This window comes from Hippocampus guttulatus, chromosome 2 (genome assembly GCF_054856545.1).
Source record: "Hippocampus guttulatus isolate MCC_2025c chromosome 2, RoL_Hgut_1.0, whole genome shotgun sequence".
In the NCBI taxonomy this organism is placed as follows: domain Eukaryota; kingdom Metazoa; phylum Chordata; class Actinopteri; order Syngnathiformes; family Syngnathidae; genus Hippocampus; species Hippocampus guttulatus.
The window spans coordinates 16,650,978-16,672,595 of NC_141262.1; the positions used below are offsets into that span (position 1 = coordinate 16,650,978).

The 21,618-nt window shown below is 42.3% G+C and overlaps 2 protein-coding genes across 9 annotated transcripts in view; both read right to left on the reverse strand.

Annotated features, from left to right (window-relative positions):
- Nucleotides 1–2,850: 2,850 nt before the first annotated feature.
- Nucleotides 2,851–12,623, reverse strand: apool (apolipoprotein O-like). 5 transcript variants are annotated; one of them, XM_086099377.1, is made up of 10 exons: nucleotides 12,532–12,623; nucleotides 9,323–9,421; nucleotides 9,109–9,234; nucleotides 8,574–8,628; nucleotides 7,487–7,585; nucleotides 6,989–7,080; nucleotides 6,784–6,888; nucleotides 5,937–6,156; nucleotides 5,536–5,802; nucleotides 2,851–3,359 (listed from the first exon to the last, which is right to left on the reverse strand). In XM_086099377.1, exons 2-10 carry the CDS (start codon nucleotides 9,413–9,415, stop codon nucleotides 3,274–3,276), a joined length of 1,143 nt encoding a protein of 380 aa, XP_085955503.1. In that variant the 5' UTR covers nucleotides 9,416–9,421; nucleotides 12,532–12,623; the 3' UTR covers nucleotides 2,851–3,273. The 5 variants fall into 5 exon arrangements, with proteins under 5 accessions (XP_085955503.1, XP_085955494.1, XP_085955504.1 ...); XM_086099368.1 differs by lacking the exon at nucleotides 12,532–12,623 and adding an exon at nucleotides 10,732–10,794; XM_086099378.1 differs by lacking the exon at nucleotides 12,532–12,623 and adding an exon at nucleotides 10,158–10,571 and having other exon boundaries at nucleotides 2,851–4,931.
- Nucleotides 11,789–21,618, reverse strand: part of LOC147208684 (connector enhancer of kinase suppressor of ras 2) — a 58,714-nt gene continuing 48,884 nt past the window's right edge. For 3 of the 4 annotated variants that reach the window (XM_086099279.1, XM_086099282.1, XM_086099274.1), the window contains 8 exons: nucleotides 21,006–21,178; nucleotides 19,934–20,007; nucleotides 19,740–19,811; nucleotides 18,043–18,113; nucleotides 17,861–17,961; nucleotides 16,340–17,093; nucleotides 15,272–15,534; nucleotides 11,789–14,575 (listed from right to left, as the gene is read on the reverse strand). In XM_086099279.1, the coding sequence (XP_085955405.1) occupies nucleotides 14,366–14,575; nucleotides 15,272–15,534; nucleotides 16,340–17,093; nucleotides 17,861–17,961; nucleotides 18,043–18,113; nucleotides 19,740–19,811; nucleotides 19,934–20,007; nucleotides 21,006–21,178 (1,718 nt within the window). In that variant the 3' untranslated portion in view covers nucleotides 11,789–14,365. The remainder of the gene's footprint in view (nucleotides 14,576–15,271; nucleotides 15,535–16,339; nucleotides 17,094–17,860; nucleotides 17,962–18,042; nucleotides 18,114–19,739; nucleotides 19,812–19,933; nucleotides 20,008–21,005; nucleotides 21,179–21,618) is intronic. The other variant, XM_086099289.1, reaches the window with a different exon arrangement.

Here is a 21,618-nt window from a genome sequence, read left to right on the forward strand (position 1 = left end):
CCGAGGAGCCGTCAAGTGGCTTTGGTGATGTCAACAGATTGCATGTGTGGCACCAGCAAGGTTTCCCAAAGCATAGACGAGTGGATCATGGTGGAGGTTTGTTCCTTGCCCAATTTCCATGTCCCTTGGGTATCAAATTTATAAAACATTCCATTTGTGGTGCACGCATGAACCTATGAGAGTTCACAAATAGCGAAGGCACTCAGAACAGCACGAATTGCTGTGTGCAAGGGAAAACACTGATGATAAATTACAAAATTACAATCACACAGTGAGAAACAAAGCACAGAGCCTGACGTCAAGAAAAATGAAAGATTTCCAATATTTGGGAAGGATGTGCGTCAATGTCGCAGGTTAACGCCACATGCCTCCATTGCTGATAAGTGACATTTAAGATTGATGTGACTGACAGGCAGGACGGAGCGCCATGGAATGAGGCTGGTAGCAAAGCTCAACGTTCCAGTCATTGAGATGAAGATGCTGATGGATGGGGCTAATATTAGTTCCATCCACTCTGTGTTGGTGTGTCCTACAGGACAATATTTGCAGTTCTTTGAATATGAGGGAACAATTGTGTTTTGATGTGATAGTTACTACGACTCCATGAGGACAGAAACAAAAATCAAATAATCTAAGTCACACAGTAAAATATTATGGAATTCACAGATTAAGTTGTTCCAATTGTTACAACGCTGATAAATATAACATAATTAAGTACATTTATCATTGTGGACGTGATCCACAATTAATGTTGATTTGACATAATAGAAATAATCCCTAGAAATTTGGCAAGAACCAAAAATTCCCGATAAAGAGCCGACAAGGAACACATAGACTACCAATGGGGTAATCTGGTGTCACGTGCTCGGTCCAAGAACCGGATTTGCTGCAAGCTCAAGGAAGTCCCTTGTGATTGGCTGTTAGTTCAAGGTGTACCCCGGCACTTACAGTATATATAAATGAAATATCGCTGCTGCTCACTCGCTGTCGGGAGGAGTGAAGCTGCCGCCGGCCATTTTACATTGCCACTAGTTACGTCCGGCCAACTTGAATACAATGGTTTAGTAACAAGGACATTGAGCTGCTCGGTGACGGCCTTATCGTCTTTAACTTCAACATGGCAGTCGATGTTTTTCTTTGCAATTTTCTTGAACCAACTCTCTTTCTTTGCTTCGAATTTTCAGAGTGCTAAACACCATGTCACCAAACAGCACAGCGCATTCTTAAATGAGACCATAAAAATGGCAGCTCAGAGAGCTGACATAACACGTAACCTGACCTTTAACCCATGCTGACTCTGCCAAATTGGGTCAGGCAGTCTTTTAGGCTTTCGGGACTATTGATGCAACAAAACAAACCATTCTTAAGTTTAATATGAACTTCTGGGAGTGGCTAAGGTGTTACCTGTCTTCAAAGAAGGAGAGGCCAATGTTTGGAATAACTACAAACCAATTTTCATTTTACCATGTTTACCGCAGCTTAATTTGTCCATATTTGGCAGACTGTAACACCGTCCGTTGCTTATTCATCTTACCTTAAACAGATACTTTGAATACATCAAAGCTTTTGGGGAATTATCAACAACCATTTGAGCATTATGCGCAACCTTATTGAATAAATGTTAACATTTACCAATCTACTTTTTCTATTAACATGCTGCAAACAGGTCTGTTGATGTTTAAATACATCCATCACACCATTCCAGGCACTTATCAGAACTGTTTATCCCTACTCACTAAGAAACCAAATAAACTTTTCATCATCTTGTTCTCGTACGTCACAGTCTTCGTTCTGCATACATTTCTCATTAAATTCTTTGGTCCCAAACACTGGACCTCATTAGACACGTCTCTTAACATCTTATCCGCTTACAAAATGCTCACATCTGCTTTGAGGAGCTATCTTTTGTCCGGTTAGTAAAAAAATATATATACAAAATTAAATTAAGACAAAATGGTCCATCTTTATTGTATAAGTCATTGCCATTTCTTGTCTTACTCTCGACTCTTTTTTGTGGATCATTATAGCACTTTATTATTGGATATTGTAATTATATTATTGTATACATATTCCTTACTTTTTTTGTCGATAAGACTTACATTTTGTGGGGGAGGATTTTATATTAAGTTCATGGGATTCTTCTGCACAATTGTTTTGTCTGTTTTGTTATCCTGTCATTGTTCTAGACCATAGGCGCGCAAACTACGGCCCGCGGGCCGAATCCGGCCCCTTGGTCATTTTAATCCGGCCCGCCGAAGGTTGGTCCACAATTAAGGTTCGATGTGAATGATTGCATTCATTTCAATTGGACTTGTATTGACAGGCATTTCACCGCCAGGTGGCGCATTGATTTGAAGTTGCAGAACACGGGGGGGGGGGGGATATTTCGACCACCTAGGACCTCTGTATCGCTCTACTTTTACTGGTCTGATCACAACCCATCTGCAGCAATGCACAGGTTAAAAGAGGGCATCAACAACACTGTTGTCATTTAAAAAAGTATATTAATACAGTACTTTCATGCTTTTGTTCTGTTGATGTTTGATATGGACTGTCAACAAATGCTTTTTTTATTTTAATGTACCATAGCTCGTGCTGACCTGGCCCTTCTGTCAAATTTTAAAAGTCAATGCGGCCCCCCGAGCCAAAAGGTTTGCCCACCCCTGTTCTAGACTGTGCAGAAAAATAAATAAATAAAAATAAATACATGTAAGGTGTTTAAAACGGTGTTTGCTTGAGCTTTCTTGCGCCTTGCAGAATTTAAAATGGACAAGCAACAACAGGTTCCGTTAGGAAAACATCGGCGTGCAGTACAAAGTAATGTTGTTGAAGCAGACAAGTGAACATGGATGCATGAAAAATAGAGCTTTATTTGACTTATTTAATCAATGAGTGGACTTTTTTGGACGATAACAAAATTGCACACCTTTAGATCCATCTTTTTTTCTCTCATCATCACTACTGATAGCATACGGCATTCCAACTGCTCGACATGGTGATGCACTGCACTGTGCATTCAGGACAGTGGGGACTGCAACAGCAAATAGTTGTTAAACATCAAAATGTTAGGATTACACAGTCACCCATCTGTAGGACACATGCACACACATCTGTTCTTCCACATAAATATGCTTTTGGTTCTTGCTGAAAGTAAAATGAGGGAGGAATTACCGAGAAGAGTATTTTCAGATGGAAAAAACCAAATGCACAATGTATGCTGTGTTTCAACGGTGTTTGTCAATCCAGATGACATGTACTATAGCCGTTTTGAAATCAGCGAGTGCTGTACAGGTCTTCATCCTCAGGACTGGACTGGCCAAAGTCCAAGAGTGCAGGATCTGGTGTAAATCCAGCGCCTCCTGGTGGTCGGCAAGTCAAAGACAACGACAGACAAAGAAGAACACATTCTGGATTCAGCACATTTTCTTGTCATCACCTCGTCATTTATATTCAAAAAGGTGTTTACCCTAGTTCAAGTCAACTTTAGCATGCCACAATCATCTTTATGTGGAATATCACAGAATTAAACCCGGAAACCAGGTTAGCAGATGCCTGTTTGTGCTACAATAACTACAATATCTAATGGCGGATGACATGATGGTTTGAACCCAAACTTGCTATCATTTGGTTTTCTTTATAGCTGGTATCTTTGGACAAATTAAATAAATACATGTATATGATTTGTTTCTAAATATATGCCATGATATATCGACTTTGGGTATAGTCATCTTTATTACCTCTTGAAAACTTCAATGACAGTCAATGGAAAATGATTCAAAGATGACATGAGTGATCACACAAACAAAAGGCTGACACCTGAAGTCTCATCTGAGACGTCCCAAAGTGTCTAATCACTTCCGCAACGTGAAGCATGAACGCTTCGCTAGCCACACTTCACAATTGGCTGTCCGCAGCTGTTTTTCTGGATCAACTTTGTAGATATAAGAGGAATTAATGGTTTGATGAAAGAATGAATCCTGTCAGAGTCTACTCTTAGTCTTATAAGCCACATTTCATTTTTTTGTCCCTCCGGCTGTTAGTCATGTCTGTATGTAAACATGTGAATGTGATTTACAAAGCATGTGTCTTCCAAGTACATTAAATGCAATGCATTCCACATTTAAAGCCATGGGAATTCTTTGAGACTCTATTTTGTGGGAAATTCCAACCTTCTTAACTATGAAATAGCAGAAAGTGACAAGGCCTTGCATTTTTTTTCGCCCTATTTGTACTAGATGTTATTCACAGAGGTGAGAAATTTAAAAATGTCATAAGCCAGGAGATGTAAAACCCAAATGGATTCAAATGGTAAATGGAGTGCACTATTTTCAGTCTATCTACAACAGCGGTGCCCAATGCATTGTTCATGATTGACCAGTAGCCTGCTCAAGGGGTGTCAGGAGATGGTGTGACTGCCAGCCCTCCCAGGTTTATGCTATTGATATAGCTGCCTGTCAACGGCAGTGAATGAATTGCATGCCTCACCACGCATGCTCATGTACTCATGTACCGGTAGTCTAAACTTCACAATAAAGTACAAAAATGGTTAGCGGACAAAGTAAGACAAGGATTTCCATATAGAGGATTTTTGTCTTGCGTTGGGCTCCAAGGCGTGGCGTCTCGGACTTGGTGCAGAGTGGGCAGGCCAGGGGAAAGCGGGGATGCGCTGGGGCCCACGCTCGCTGATTTTCCCGCGGGGCTGGAGAAATACTCATGGGATAGAGGATCTGGTGGTGTGGTGGTGGTGGGGGTAACGACTGGGATGTTTGTCTGACCTGTGCGTTACGCCGGTCGCTCTGCCTGGGGCGCTTTTTGGCCGAAGGAATTTGGAGCAGAATTTTTGGGCCAATAAAGAAAACGTTCAGTCCAGGTACCCGTTCCTTCATGACTGATGTTCATTGGGAGGTGTGCTTAAGGCTCGCGATCAGCACCTGCTCTCAGAGAAGTAAGGAGAGAAAATGTGCACTATTTGTATTTTGCAATATGGGTTCATGCAGTTGCTGTATGCAAGTTACACCAACATATACAGTATATTGTACCTATAAAGACTTATATTTATAAATAAATAAATTGGGTAGATGACTTGGACTTGGTCATTTTATAAGTAGCTCGCATGTTGAAAAAGTGTGGGCACCGCTGAGCTACATCATAAGACACATCCACTGACATACACTTCACATTACGGATGTAAAAATACATGTATTTAATCAATCTAGCTACATCAATAGGCATTGGACTGGTGCATATTGATGAGCTCCTGTCCTGCTTGTCACCGCATTCTACTGTACAGGAAGCACAAAGCCAAAACAAACTCAAGCTTCCCGCCATCCATCAATCGTCAACAAAACGGGCATCCGGACTGAGGGACCTTACTATGGACCGAATGCCCACCTCTGGTTATTTCCAATAAATTATGCAGGAAGCCAGCATTAATTGATCGATTAATTGTTCTAATAAATATTTTGATTTTAGATCAACTGTAATAGGCATACAGTGAAGAGGGAGCACACTGACAAAGAAGAATATCAGTTCTACCTGCTGATTCATTTGAGGTCTTGATGGTAGGCGGATCCGCAGTGGAAGCAGGAACATCAGCTGGAGCCAATTCAACTTGAGCAGACTCTTTGGTTTCTGGTTCTGAACTATGTGTGGGCTCAGCAGGCAGGGTCTCAGCGGGGGTGCCATCAGAAGCTGGAGAGATGGCCTCTGATGAAGCGATGGCATCATTAGATACGGCAACGGCGCCCTCTTGTGCTTCTTTTGTGGCTTGAAGCGCCTCACTTTCAATACAGTCGAGTGATTCTTTACGATCCGGGGTGGACAGATCACAAAGTTAGAACTCAAGAGTGAGTCGGGGTAAATGCCTCATGTGACTGATATGACACAGGGAAATAGAGACAGAGAAACAAGAAGACCAAGATCAATATCTATTGTACCTGAGTGTATCTCCGCAGCCGCCTGCTCGGCTGAAATCTCTGTGAGTTTGACTGACGCCTCTTTGGCTGCGATAGCAATGATGAGATTATCAGCATCTGGACCGCACTCTGCTGATCGCACCTCAGTGTCTGAGATGGCAAAACTCGGCACTGTGCCGGGCTCTGAGGGGTGACGAGGCTCGTCAACTACTGTCGCCTCTGGTGGGGGCACAGGAGTTGCCTATGAAGAGTATTGAGCAAGATTACAGTTTCTTTAGGTGTCTTTGAAAACTCATGCTCACACAATAACATTTTAACATTAAAAACTGAATTTTGGTCAAAGACCTTCTGCATACTGGTGTATGAACTGCTCCCAAAACACCTACTAAATCATTTTGATAATTATCAGTGCAGTTAATTTCAGGAAACTGTGGCATAAACTTCACAATGGGTGGTGGTCTCATGAATTTTTGGGTGGAAACGTTCCTTTCAATTTTCACCCTGTGAACTTAATATTAAAATGATATGTAGGTGCAATCACATCTGACAATGTGTACTTTGTAGCACACCCGAAAAAAATTAACCACTGACATGATTGCGAATATTCTCCTTGAACAGAATAAATGTATTCAAATTCACATTAACACTTGCACTCTGAAGATCTATTGTGACTATTAAAAAAAAAAAAAAAAGCAAATGCAACAGAAGAAAAAGAAAATACAGAGAGGGAAATGATGAAATACAGCCCTGTTTAAATGAGATTTCACACAGTATAACAATAATAATACTCTCTGTTGACACTGCAAATTAGCATCCATTCATAATTATGAATCATGATTCTGTTTGAATGTTAAATGGAACAAATAACCTGTGGTTGTCGAGCAGCATCAGGCTCTGGGGGCTTCGAGGTGAACAGTGAAGACACAGTAGTTCGGCTCCACTGGCCGGCAGCATACATCTTCTTGCCTGTCACCTTGGTAACCAAGAGAAAATCTGTGTTTCGCCGCATGAATACGACCGTACAGGCATGTTGTTGTTGGTTGCTTACAAGGTTAGTCTGGAAAAGCGCTCACCTTAAAGACAGCCACTGCCTGGGCTGGGTAGCACACAGATGCCCCAGCACTCATGAGACCCAACGGGACCACGATCCTCTTTAAACGAGAGCCTAAATCCCCATTTGATAATCAAGGGAAAAACACGTTTGAAACTTTAAAGGTGCAGTGGGCTGTGTGGGTTTTTTTTGTTTTTTGGCGACTGAATTTTTTGAGACAAATTTTTTGACATGTTGAATTTCAATGCGTAAAGAATTCTGTTAGAAATTCAAACGTCGATGGCACAAATATACCTCCGTAGATTCCCGAATTGTATTTATGTTCAAATGACAGGAACATAGAACGCTGTTGACCTGAATGAAGAATTCCAGACTATTAAACAGTTATTGGTATATGATCTTGTCAATGTGCATATCAGCAGATCTCCAAAAAGCTCCCCTTCATTGGCCGCGTGTGCGTGCTTGAAATTGTAATTGTGTGCATGTGTGTGTGTGTGTGAGTGATTGGAGATCATTTTACCTTTGCGTGCCACGAACATGCCAAGGAGGCCAGCCATAGTGATGGTGCCGAGCCTTGGTAGGAAACCCGGAGGAGGATCTTTGAAGCAATAGTACACATCTAAGACAAACAGGCACAGTAAATGAGCTGTCCGGAAAGGTGGCCGATGTGGCAAGCAATAGCTCGATAGTCTTTGGTCAAAACTTGAATAACTGTCTAGATACAGAAATAGATTTTCTCTGTCTGATATTTATTCAGAAGAAAATCCTGACGCATAAAGCAAATGTAGTCTTGTGCCTTCGCGTCTTTAATCCGTCACCAGCTCAAAGTGGAGAGGAGCTAATCAACATGTAGGGAGGATCAGCAATGGACTCTATGCACACACGACTTGGTCGCCAGACTAAGGCATAGCTATAACAATGACAACATCAAACTCTTCTAAGTATACTAACTGTCTGCTGGAATTACATCGATTGACGTGAGCAACATGTGTGTGTGCAGCCCAGCAAAGCTTGTTGGGAACATCTTTGCAGTTGATTCTCAATTTTGCTATTCAATGTGTTCTAATGAGGAGCAGATAGCAAATTTTGCCTTGCAAACCGCGTTGCAAAACCGCCTATTTTGAGCCTCTGCATTACCACTTTGAAACACGCCAGCATTAAACGATTGAAAGTACCTATTACACAACCCCACATTATCCAACATTGAAAGAATGAGGTTATTTTTCCTTCAAACGGTGTCCCAGTAGCTTGAAAAACAGAAACATGCGCCCGCCTAATCAATCAATCAAACTTTATTTAAATAGCACTCTCCATATGTAAAAATACAACTCTAAGTGATGTGCAATTAAAACATAAAAAATACAACATTAAAAGAGGATCCTCCCACCCCCACAAAAAATTCATAAGATCCAAATCCATACCTTTCCATACTTGAGTAAGAAATACAGTATGCCAGTCATTCACATCATGTGGGAATTGCCTTTGGACTATTTTTGTGTGTTTTGGAATAAGTAAACCTGCAATAAATGTTAATCATGTCATGTACTTCCAAACCCATTCATGTAAATACCGCTTGTGAAAGTAGCAAGTACCAACATTGAACTCACCCTCTCCAGCGTGGTAGAGATTTACACTTCCTCTTTTCACAGAGATGCAGGCTCCCTGTGGGTACAAGGGGATACAACCATCACAAAAAGCAACATCACTGAACTAAGTGACGCGCATGCCGTTCTATGTTCAAATTTCATTTTATGTAATTTTTTTAGTTTTCAAAGTTTGAATTTATTCCATTTTAGTGTTTTATTTACATATGTACACTTCATTTCTTTTTTTTCCCCCTTTTTCAATTTTTTGTTTTTTAAAGAAAACGGGCATCCTATAGCTCAAAAACCTGACGTGATAGAGAAAAACGGAGGTCAGTTTTGGATTCCGCACCCAAAATTACTTAAAAACAGCTGTCAGACCAAACTCAATAAAAATTGTGCTGCCCAATGTGAGCGGCCAATTAATCAGTCGGGCCCTAATTATTATTATCATCAACAACTTTTAAATGATTCAGAAATCTTCCCGTATTCTGTGCCGGGTCAAATTTAACCAAAACGTATTGGTTGACTTCACAAATTCAAAAGAGATCTGAGTTACCTTCACCATATGAACTAAGGGTTGGAGGCCTTCTCTTGCTGAAGCTAAGCCACTCTCAATCAGCCCTGGATGATCAGGAACAACCTGGACCTGAGCAGACTTTGGCACTGGGGTGTAGATGTTCAACTAGGAGCAAAAGGGTAAAAGGTTATGTTGCAATTGTCACATACAAGACATCGTGTGGATTGGCCTCCTTCAATACAGATGGGGGTACCTTCTCTCGAGTAATGAGGCCTTCAGTGGACATTTCACTAATGGTGTACACTCTAATGGAGGCGATGCCCAGCATCGCCGGCACGGCCACCATAGCCACCTAGGAAAATAAAAAAGTGCAGTGCTGAATCTGACTTTCGAGAGCAAAACATTACATGTCGGAGTCTTTTCAAACAATTTGTTTACTATAGTGCAACTAAAACAATTCAACATCCATCCATTTTCCAATCGGCTTATCCTCACAAGGGTCGCAGGGCATGCTGGAGCCTATCCCAGCTGTCTTTGGGCAGTCGGCGGGGGACACCCTCAACTGGTTGTCAGGGCACACATAGACAAGCAACCATCTGTGCTCACACTCACACCAAGGGACAATTTAGAGTGTTCTATTAGCCTGCCATGTATGTTTTTGAAATGTGGGAGGAAACCGGAGTACCCGCAGAAAGCCCACGCAGCCACGGGGAGAACATGCAAACTCCACACAGGAAGGCCGCAGTCAGAATCGAACCCTGTACCTCTGCACTGTGAGGCCGACGAATTAACAAGTTGACCACCCCAATTTGACATCATACACACAATATTTCCACACATGGCATACTGAACACATGGTCTGAATTCATCAATGCACAGCAATGAACCTACTGAATTACATCGGATGCTATAATGCTAGCTGCTCAAGTGAAGTACAAAAAGCGAATGCCTCTTTTAATTTAATGTGTTATGTTATTGATGCAAGTAATGCAAATGAATACACACAGACACACACGTGCACACTCAGACATGTACATGAATATACATATTCACATACTGTACATACACTACAGTATATACGTACTCACACTCTCGCTCTCTCCATATATATTGAGTGTTCTCAGCATGCATGATGTCACTCACGTTTGCTGCAAACTACGTTTGAATGTAAAACACTGAAAACTAATTGCGTGGCATTGGTTTAAGCACAATGTATTTTGTCGTGTCTTAGGAGAAGATCAGCTCCCATTATTGTAGTTGGCACAACTATAATGTAGTAAGTGTGTGAATACTGCACCACAAATCAATGTAAGATAACGTACTTGCAAAGGCGTTATTGGCATGCAGGACCTTCACGTATTATTATTTTTTTACTTTTAGCCAATACACTAATGCAAATTCTACTAGCTGCAACCGAATGTCAGTAACAATTTTTGTCATTTTGAAATAGAGTGGCCAATGCAACTGAACTTTAAGATTACACCACTCTACCATCAGATGAGAACTTAATGTTCAACTACCTCATTCTGAAAGGCTGAAATGCAGAGTATTAGATAGATCTGACAAACAACAACACAGGATTGTCAGACAACAACACGCCGTGTACATATTAAGTGGAAATATTAATTTACTACGGAACATAAGCGCTCGACGAAGCTTCACCTTGGCCGCCATGACACCGATCCCCCTTTCTTCTTCTGGGACTACCGTACTCTGCAACTTCGAGTTCACCAAACTAACCTACTGCCATCTACCATGAAAAATAGTATTGCAGTTTATTGTAATGACAAACTCTCTCTCTCTCTCTCTCTCTCTCTCTCTTTCTCTCTCTCTCTCTCTCTCTCTCTCTCTCTCTCTCTCTCTCTCTCTCTCTCTCTCTCTGGATAAGCTCCAGCAACTCCCCACGAATCTATTCAGAAAAAGCGGTTGAAAATGGATGGGTGGATGGAGAGATGCACATAAATAATGCATGGGGGGGGGGGGGGGGCGGTTGCACTTTTAGGAATGAGGTGCAATATTCAATGATTGAATGTGGAGGGTGAAGTTATCACCTACTGTATATATGTTATATGTTTAGCTTAAAACTTTGTATCATAGACAGGTCAACTTTGACTATAAGCTTCACTTTGTGCCTTGCAATATCACCGCCAGTTGAACCTTATGAGGTGACCTTACTTTGAACTGTCTTGGCAACCGAAAATACTGTTAACACCCATCGTGAACATAGACCACACAAGTACGTAAGCGCGTCTAGCAGCTAGACTGCGGTTTCACACTTACAGCTGTTTTCCATCCAGAACATTGTGTTAACTTCTGAGAAAGGTAAAAGCATCTAAACCGTCATACCAAAATTGATAAGGTGATGCCCATAACAGGAAAAGATGATACCCACAAGGAGATACGCCCCGCTTTGAACACATAAGACTGGTATAGGAACTTTGTCGTGAGCGCATTTGTGTCTTGACCATAACACTTGTTTGTTTCACACTTGTGCCCTGAACGTTCAGTAAAACATCTTGCAAGAACTCCATTTCCAGCCTCTGATTTTCGCACATCAACTCAGCCCGAATCAAACGAATATGCGGAGGACCTGGGGGAAGTGGAGGACGGTGAAGGGATCCCGCCGTGTCCACAACAACACGCTTCCCCCTGCTTGATCGCCTCCAACAATGGTTTTCCAGAATTCCCAAAAGATCGAGGCATATACGCAAAAGCGAGCTCATAGTGCAGAGGATTCAGTTTATTGGAGTTAAAGTTTAACAACTTACAATCTGTATTTTTTGTAATATATACTCATATATATGAAACCAAAAAAAGGCTACTTTAGGAAGAATAAATGTACTTGTCTTTTTTTAATATCATCTTTAGTCCGTTTATTGTACAGAATTACAGTAAGCTAATAACATCCTTGAAAAAGAGCAATATGTTCCTTTTTTATGTCGCAGTGCAACTTACATCTTACACACCATGTGCAATGTACCATGAGGTGTACATGTACACCCCTGAAAGGACACACAGTGAATCCCCCTTTTCGGCCTGGTTCTGCAGGTCCACACACACAAAGATGAAGAGGTGATAACACAAATCAGAACTGTGGTCACAAATCAGAACTTGTCTACAGTCAAGTTGCTGTTTCGCTGAGCAGCATGTGAGAAAAACGGAGAACAAACCAAACGTTCAGTAACGTACAGACCTCTGCAGACCAAGACTGCATCGCCAATCGTCTACAGCTAAGTGTATGAAGGGAGTCCAGTGTGGTCAGTCTGATGATGTTGGTAAGGAGAGGATTGGGAGGCACAGGGAAAGTCCTTGCATCATTCAGTTTTTATGTGGTACTCTCAAATAAACCATTCAAAAAACAGAACTATATTTTTGGGTTGTGTTTCATATTTCACAAGCGTGTAACATGATGATACAAACTAGAGCGAGACTAAAAGAATGATAGTAGAAGGTGAGGCATACCTAAATATAGTGCTTGATACAGTTGGTGCTACACGTCTGAGAGTTCGTCACTCCAGGGGGCGCTATTGAGTCTTTAGCCAGCTGGAGGGAAGACATGACTGAGATTATATTGAAAAACACGGTATCAAACAAACTTTTCTTTGCCAAGTGACAGTTTGTTTATAACTCAAACTCACTCTGTGGTGCATAAACTAAATTCTCGTCACCTCTTTTTTAGGATGCTGACGAGGCGATGCATCCGATCCAATGTTGATTTAATAGACTATCCACCCCCCTTCTTCCAATTGTACAGACACACACATATATAGAAGAAATTCTCACATCGGTCAAAATGAAAAATCACACTCGTGTGTGTATCATGCGCTACGAGTCGGTCAATCTTGCAATCATAAGGAGCATATAAGAATTGACAAAAAATGATCCACAATATTTTACCCTGTCCAATTAAATCAGTCCCAGGCCTTTTCTCATGCATCGCATAACCAGGAGAATGTCTATGAGTCAACTTTTGTTTCTCTATACCAAGAAAAAAAACTCTCTGTCACTCTGATTGATGACAGGCTTTGCTCTGAGTTAAATTGCATCAACAGCAACAGTGTAAAGAGGGGTACAATGCAAAACCTTGGCATAGAATACATCATACTTTACATTATATTTATGACACAAAACGTAAAGATAGTTATATATTTGCCTATGTTTAAATATATTAGTCGACTGTACATAAATCTTCAGAAAATTAGATGCCGTTACCTGATATTTTCAACAGCAATGGTAGAGGCCAGTGAGACAGACCCTGTGATGTTGCTAATGAGATTAAAATACATGGAAAGTGCGTTTGCAATGAATGACTCCTTTGAAAACGACTCTTGCTGTCACAGTATAACAACCCCCCACCCCCCTCCCTCAAAAAATGCACACATTCAAATACATCCTCTCAGTGCTCTCTCTAAAAGCAAATCACAGTGGTAGTTGAACGCAAACATTTACATTAGTATACACGGTAGTAATGTGGACACAAATACAAAATCTCAGAAGAGAGGAGAGACAGAAAAATTAAAAATGGAATGACAGACAACAGAGATTGGAGTGGTGCTGAGAAAAGAAAAAATCAACTGTTGATTTGCACACAAACAGAGGAGTCAAACCTCCCTGCGCAGATAAACATTTTCACAGTTTGAAATTGTGTGTATAGAAAATGGTCCTTGTTTGCCTGTAGCGGTGGTTTTCATTGGTAAAGAGACATGAACAGCATTAATGGCAAGTTTTCACAGTCTTTAAATAAAGTCACTGAGCTTACTTTTCCCACACTGCCCTGTCAGATCATCTCAGAATAATAGAGCACGATATGCAGGGAAGAAATAAAAGAGAAACAGTGAACGGGGAGAATTGGTGGCTCTGGGTGCAAGTTCATTAGTACAAAAGTACAGTGCTGTGGTGAAAAGATTTCCTCTGTATTGCTGCTACATAGATGCCCCTCCACCCAAAAATCTACCAGATTCAGAGCAAAAACAAAATACAGTATACAAAGGACATGTACAGTAACATGTCCAAACATACCCATTATCATCCATTTCCTTCTTGACAGGCATGTGAACTTTATGCTGAGTTCCACAGACAAAAGATGAATGGTTTCTGTTCAGGCATGCAATAGACACCCTGTGGGGTCCTCAGAGTTATCAAAAGTACACTCACATACATCTCACTTTTCCCTCTATATTTACATGTAACAAAGTGTGTGTGTGTGTGTGTGTGTGTGTGTGTGTGTGTGCGTGTGCGTGTGTGTGTGTGAGAGAGAGAGCGATATATAGATAGAAAGTCCAGTCTGCCGTCTATCTCACACATGGGTCTCAATAAAGGAGTGTGTGTGGGTCATGATGGGAGCGCTCAGTGGGGAGAGATCATCCTGGCCGTTGGTGCCGGGGCTGAGTTGACAGATGTCGGAATAGAGCTCACTGTGCCACTGTTTCCAATCTCTGAAGGTCTGGGAGCACAGGCCTGGGTCCTCCAAAAGGGCGCAGATTACTGCCAGCTCAGACTCTTTGGCCTGGAGGAGACATTACCACAATTAGGTGGGCAAGGAGTTTATGTTTTGTTGTCAGGATTTACGCAAACACCCTCAGCAATTTTCCACAAAACTTTGTGGAGGAGTCAGCTATGGGCCACGAAAGAACCACTTAAATTATTGAATGGATCTCCATTTCCAAGGTGTTGTCACTTAATAATACTTTTTATGTGTGTTAGTGAATGCCAAACGAATCTTGTTAAGAAGGTTTTGGCAGATGGCAACTACTGTGCAACCTCCAAATTTGAATGTCCCCAAACGGCACCCTATTTTCCACGCTTACCGCCGTCATCACTTGATGACAGGTGAGACCTCAAGCACATTGCGCCAGGCTTTATCTCAGGCTTTTTTACACCAACACTTAATACTGTACCAGACAGTGAAGGTAAACAGTAAGAGCATAATGAGCACAACTTTAGCTCAGGCTTTTTTTATACCACCACTTAATTTACTGTATAAAGATTAATTCCTTTACATCCTACGGGGAAGAAAATATGTGATTATGAACAAAAATGGAGGTTAACCTGTATGCCAGAATAAACAGCTCAGAAGGCGCCTTTTTTTTCCCACATGATTATGGTGCTTGTTCCAAATTAGGATTCCTTTTCTTTGGTGAAGGTCTATACTCTACTGTCATTCTTTTCTTTTTCTAGAAACAAATTCATTTCTCCTTGCTACCTTTAAGGTGCTGCGTAGTGCTCTGATGTGGTGCAGTCTGTCGTTGAGAAGGGGGTCCCTGACTCTATGAGTGAAACCTCGTCGCAGTTCCTGCCTGCTACAGGGTCTTGGGTCACCTAACGCTGTAACATTGGCTTGTTCGAGGGCGCGGTAGAGTTGCTCTAGTCCATCCGGTGGCACCGGTTCACGTCCGTCTGACACCCGTCGTTCTCTTCCCTCTGAGACCCTCCTCTCTCTGCTCTCAAATCTCACCTCCCGCAAGTCTGAGGTTAGCCAGGGGAGAAGCAGAGAAGAGATATTCAGTGAACGGTTCTTTTTTTTTTCTTGAGGGGCGGGGGCATGTTCAAATTTATTGCAATAGCATGTCAGGTCGTAGTTGGCGATTGTATCGTTGTAACAGTCTTTAGAATACTCCTTTTGGAATTCCTGTATATAATATGTAAATGAAGACTTTGTCAAGTACAGTCATGCCACCTTGCTGACAAAGCAACAAGCAGTGAACGCACAACATCATAGCACAATCAGGACTGTGTTTGAACAGAAACAAAAACCCTACTATTTGGGGAAAAAAGGAAATTCATTCATTCATTCATCTTCCGAACCGCTTTATCCTCACGAGGGTCGCGGGGGTTGCTGGAGCCTATCCCAGCTATCTTCCGGCAGTAGGCGGGAGACACCCTGAACCGGTTGCCAGCCAATCGTAGGGCACACAGAAACGAACAACAATCCATGCCCAAAAGGAAATTCAATTGTTTTATTTATTTATTTATTTATTACAAATTTCAAATTAATCAGGCTTGTGCTTCCTCGAGCCATTGCCATTTTGGGAGACAGGGGGGGGGCAACAAGATCTTTTTTTTTCATGGAGGCAACTTTTTATTTAAAATTAAATTAAAATATTTAAAAATCTCACTTACGGTAACCTGTAAAGGGCCTTCACATATCCCCAAGGGTACATAGTCCCCCAGTTGAGAACCGCTCCTAGGGTATGTCTACTTATGATCACAACGGTACGCTGTATCATTTGTTATCCTTTCTTATGATAAGGAAAAGGTGTAATTTTCTTACCCTCTTCACCCTCAAGCATATCTGCGGCCTGCCTCTCTGCCTCCTCATCTTCACTTCTCTCCTCCATGTGAGGCGATGAGTGTATCAGCTTTCCTCCAAATGGGTCCCTATTTCTAGGTAGACTCTGACTGCGCTGCTTATGGGAACGTCGGTGCGTGTAGCTGTGGGTGTATGGACCACGCTCCAGAGGGAAAGGCCCATCCCGATCCCTGTCTCTCTCTGTGGCGTGATGTCTTCGTACTGGCAGTGTAGCCTGCCGGCGTCTCTCTGGCGACATGCCCTGTCTGCCAAGTCCTCCATACAGCCCCATCTCCCCAGCCATGCTCCCCATTAGGCCACTATAATCGTTTTCTCCCGGTGCTGTCTGGAGGAAATGTAGCCCCGCGCTGGTTAAAGGGGTCTCAATGAGGTCCTGCCAGGAGCGACGCTCACGATGTGAAGACCGGCAACCTGAGGAGTGGGTACTGGTGCTGCCTGTTCCCGTGCCCATGCCCAATCCCTCTCCACGCTGGTCTTCTGCAGATGAGTGGGAGTGGGTTGACTCGCTGGAAAAATGTCGCCCATGCTTTGGCTCTGGGAAGGGGCTAGAAGAATTGACCTGCAGAGGAAGAGGGGAGGTGGAAGAGACCATCTGTGGAGGGACGGGGGAGGTGGAGGCACTCATTGGTAGAGGATGGGGAGATGGAGTGGAGCGCATGAGGCTCATGGAGCTGACAGAGCGGGGCAATTGGTCATAAGTGTGGAGGAGGTTAGACTTTGTGGGGATGTGTAAGTGGGGCGTGTGGCACGGGTGGGTGACAATGAGAGGAAAAGCGGGGTTTTAAACAATAAGGAGATGAGGAGTGAAAGGAGGAAACAGAAAAAAGCAGAGCGTAAAGAGACCAAAAGATGAGAGCAAAAAAGCAATGAGATGTCAGATGAGTATCGCCAAAAATGGTGGACATGGCTGTTATGTGGCTAAACTGAGAATGGCAACAACTCAACACAATGTCCAAACCTCCTCGAAAGACATACAGTATGTCCACCAAGTGGTACCGTTTAGGTTAGCTCACTGAATGATAAACCGCGATGCAGCTTGTTGTCACCAGTGAGTGTGAGAGCAGATTACAACAGCTATGTCAGCTATCGTAAATGTTGAACGTGATGGCAGCTTCCTTCCTGGCATGCGCTTACTTATCATAAGACGACTTTGTTTGAGTAGAGGTATATTTTGTGTTCTTCTGATTCAATTTTCAGTGTCACACAGGCACAGCAAATAATGGTTCTGTTACAACCAAACAAACAGGATAGAAATATGGTCGAAGGTAATACAGGGTCATACACGAACTGAGTTGAATGAGAACAAGTTGCTGCCATCTATTGGTCTGACTGTGACTTGGCAGCATGACACACATCATAAGCTTGGCTGCTTCCCGAACCAGATGATCTTGTGTTTTATTGATGTCGAAAGCACTTAAAACTGTGGGTATCTTTTGAATAAAATATTTCATCAGAACGGGACGTTGTTAAGTTTGTACTCACTGATGGTGTGCGGTGGTAAGTATCGCAGAGAGAGGATGGTCCCTCTTGTTTGAGTGTCATAGAGCCATCAACCTCATCTTGATCACTCTCACTCCAGTAGTCTAAAGTTGAGAAAAGTAGGAAAGAACATTTGAAGCTGAGAAGAATATCCAACGCTTTACATCAGAGCCTGTTTGCCTCACCTTCATCTGGACGTGGCACTTTGTCATCCGGTGTGTAGCCAATAGCTGCCAATCCAAGCCGGTTCATCCACCTTTAAAATAGAAAAAAACAAAAAAACAAACATGAATTAAATTTGAAATGAGAAAGAGAATTAAAATAAGTCCACAGGAAAGGAGACCATGGGTAAAAAAAAAAAAAAAAAAAGGAAAGGTGGAAAATTATGGGTTATACTGGGTAACTAGAAGGTGATGAATAAAAAAAGATTCACTTTAAATAATTAAAGTCATGTCTCTTAACAGTTCAGATTTTTCTAACAGACTTCATCCCCTTGATGAGGAGACAAAAGCAGAGAGTAAATTGGAGTGTTGGATGCAGAAAGAGAGTGCTCACTGTCTCCTTTCCCAGTCTCTGAACTATGATTCTCAGATGGTTTTTTTATCTCCAGCCACACATCCTGTCCTCATCCAGATTCACTGTCTCTCTATTCTGCCTGTCTGTCTGTCTGTCTGTCTCCACGGCAGATTCAAACTTGTCCCGTGTCCCTGCAGACTCTGAATAATCAGGCTGCAACTAAGAATAGAAGCCTCATCTGAAAAACAGGACCAGGAAACTCATCATTCTCCTCTTGCCGGATTGATGTCAACAAATTCAGTTGATAGAAAAAAAAAAAACCCCAGAAGAATCACAAGTGTACAGTATATATAGCCAGCAGTGTTGTCCATCTGGTGGTGGTGGTGCTGGTGGGGGGAAGCGGGGGGGGGGGGCCTAATGGGAAGGCTTTCTGGAGGCCACAGCAATTTAGCTACAACTACAGCAAATTGATTTCACGTAAATATGGTCAGGATTATAAATACCTGTAAATGTAAAATCCTCGAAAAGAGGACCAAATGTAAAATGAATGCAATTTCAAATGTTTTGTTGTTTGTAGTATTACATAGGCGGCCCGGTAGTCCGGTGGTTAGCACGTCGGCTTCACAGTGCAGAGGTACCGGGTTCAATTCCAGCTCCGGCCTCCCTGTGTGGAGTTTGCATGTTCTCCCCGGGCCTGCGTGGGTTTTCTCCAGGTGCTCCGGTTTCCTCCCACATTCCAAAAACATGCATGGCAGGCTGATTGGACGCTCTAAATTGTCCCTAGGTGTGAATGTGGTCATGAATGGTTGTTCGTCTCTGTGTGCCCTGCGATTGGCTGGCAACTGATTCAAGGTGTCCCCGCCTACTGCCCGAAGACGGCTGGGATAGGCTCCAGCACCCCCCGCGACCCTAGTGAGGATCAAGCGGTTCGGAAAATGGATGGATGGATAGTATTACATAGCCCTGAGCCTAATAATATGATCTAAAGTGCTTTCACATAAGCACATCTAGACATAGTAAGCGTATGTTTAATATTGCTTGCTAATGACTTTTTCCCAGTTTTATTCCAATGTCAAGCTGGGAGGCATGCATAATTCAATCTGATCAGCTATCATTGATGCAAATATTACTCAGTCCACACATGTTGTGCCAACATGCTAATGCAAGTCTACATTTAAGAACCTGGTTGGAGTTCATGCTTTATTAATGCATTCTAGTAGTGGGCCCTCACTCTCCTTGTTTAAAGTTGGTTGACTCAGTTGAAATATGCGTGAAAATACACACACACGCACACACACACACACACACACACACACACACACGCACACACACACACACACACAAACACACACACTCCAAGACTCACCTATTCATTTCCTCAAGACAGTCTGTGGCAAAGAAGAAGCTCTTGATTTTGGGATGGCAAGCTTTGAAGGCACTGCAGTTGGCCAGATAGAAGAATGCCAATTAGTGCTTCTGTGTGCGCGCGCGGTAGTTTTGTGTGAACTCATGTTGTTCAGGCGAGAGTAAATGTGCTTGATTAATAATTTCAGCACTCACAATTTCCGTCTGCACTCTATGGCTCGGTCTATTCTGAACTCAGGGAGGCTGATGAAGCCCTCAGCCTTCTCATCCTGCAGGCAGAGACAGATGGAGAGAGGTGGTACACTATTATCATCACCATCAAGGGAACAAACTGTCACACAAACTGATACACCAATTTAACTCTAGAACTGTTCATCACACTAAATGTGTTGTTTACATTGGCTGGGTCAAACCTTTTGCCACTTTACATTAAACAAAAGCACTCAGTGCCACCCTTTGCCCGGGCCGCAATATTTGTCACCTGCAAAATCAATAAGAGAACAGCTACTGAACCACCTTAGGCTTTCTGCGCAATGGAACTGAAGTTTAATCAAGGCAACAGAAGGTAAAATGCTTTATAAACGCAACACATTACAGTCTACATTCAAACGGCTGCCAAATGGTTGAGATTAAGGTTAAGATTGCAAGATTGTCTGTGTCTAATATGATGTCTTGTATTATTTTGTCATTTTATGTCAACATTTCTTTTGATGGCGGCGCGGGCACCCGCAAGAAATTTCATCTCTGCTGTATGTTGCAAATTTGACAAAGTTGTACTTGACTTGACTTGAAATGTGCAATCCAGATTTTGCTTTGTTTGACATTGCAGCTTTGATATGATTTTTTTTCTCAAATTTGTACAGCGTATAATTTATGTACACTGTCAAAAATTAAGTTGATGTACATGTATAGTCCAGGGGTAAGGAAATCCGCTTCCTCCAGAGCCATATCTTGCCTTTTTTGATCCCTCCCTACTCCAGCACACCTAATTCAAATGATGAGCTCCTCAGCAAGCTCTGCAGAGGCCTGAAATGATCATGAACAATTAAATCAGGTGTGGTGGAGTAGGGAGGGATCTAAAACAGGCAGCATATGGCTTTTGAGGAACTGAAGCCCTATATTAGTCACTCATACTTACTTTATTTTAGTTTGGAATTTTTTTTTGTATTTTTTTGGTATTTTTTTTTACTGTTACTCATTCATTTTGACAATACATGTGACGAATTAGCAACACATGCTTGGGCTTCACATTCGGACATCGACTTACATTCTGATTGGTGTACCAATAGAGGCAAGATTCTTTCAGGATAAACCAATACTTCCGCCATTTCTGTGTGAAGTATCCTTTGGCGTCCTTTTTCTTCCACAGCCAGCCTTCACAGTCACCGTGGCCCAGATCCTTACAGGAAATTCTTCTTCGACTGGCACTCGCGAGAGAACCTGAAGTGAGAAGAAACTCTTTTATAGTGCATTTGGAACCCACTTAGACTAGAATGGCCAAATGCCCCAGCCTTTGCTTAAATAAAACCTTCTGAATTCTAAAAATGGGGAAATGTCTCCCTCTTAAACCAGGTCTCTGGTTCACCTTCATCTTGAAACAATATGTGCATTCAACTGTGGGCCATCTTATGGCCTTGTCAAACAAGAGAACCTTTGTGTCGTTCATGACGGTCACACTGTCAGACAACCACATAAATATCAGTCTGGGTCTTGGACCGGGCGAGATGTTACACTACAAGTCTGTCACCGACCAGACCCTGCCTAGTCGTTGCGGGCATCCGTCAAGGTTCAGTCTATTGGCCCAGGTCCGTTGGGGAACTGGGATAAGCAGCTGAAGAAAGAAAGAAAGAAAAAAGAAAGAAAGAAAGCAAGAAAGAAAG

Excerpts from the sequence above, each read along its gene's own strand:
- apool (XM_086099362.1), bottom strand. The coding sequence starts at position 10,196 with ATGCTGAGAACACTCAATATATATGGAGAGAGCGAGAGT. Across the intron at positions 8,629-9,108 it reads CCTTAGTTCATATGGTGAAG|GGAGCCTGCATCTCTGTGAA; the intron begins GTAACTCAGATC and ends TTGTACCCACAG. Across the intron at positions 6,889-6,988 it reads AGGCAGTGGCTGTCTTTAAG|GTGACAGGCAAGAAGATGTA; the intron begins GTGAGCGCTTTT and ends TTGGTTACCAAG.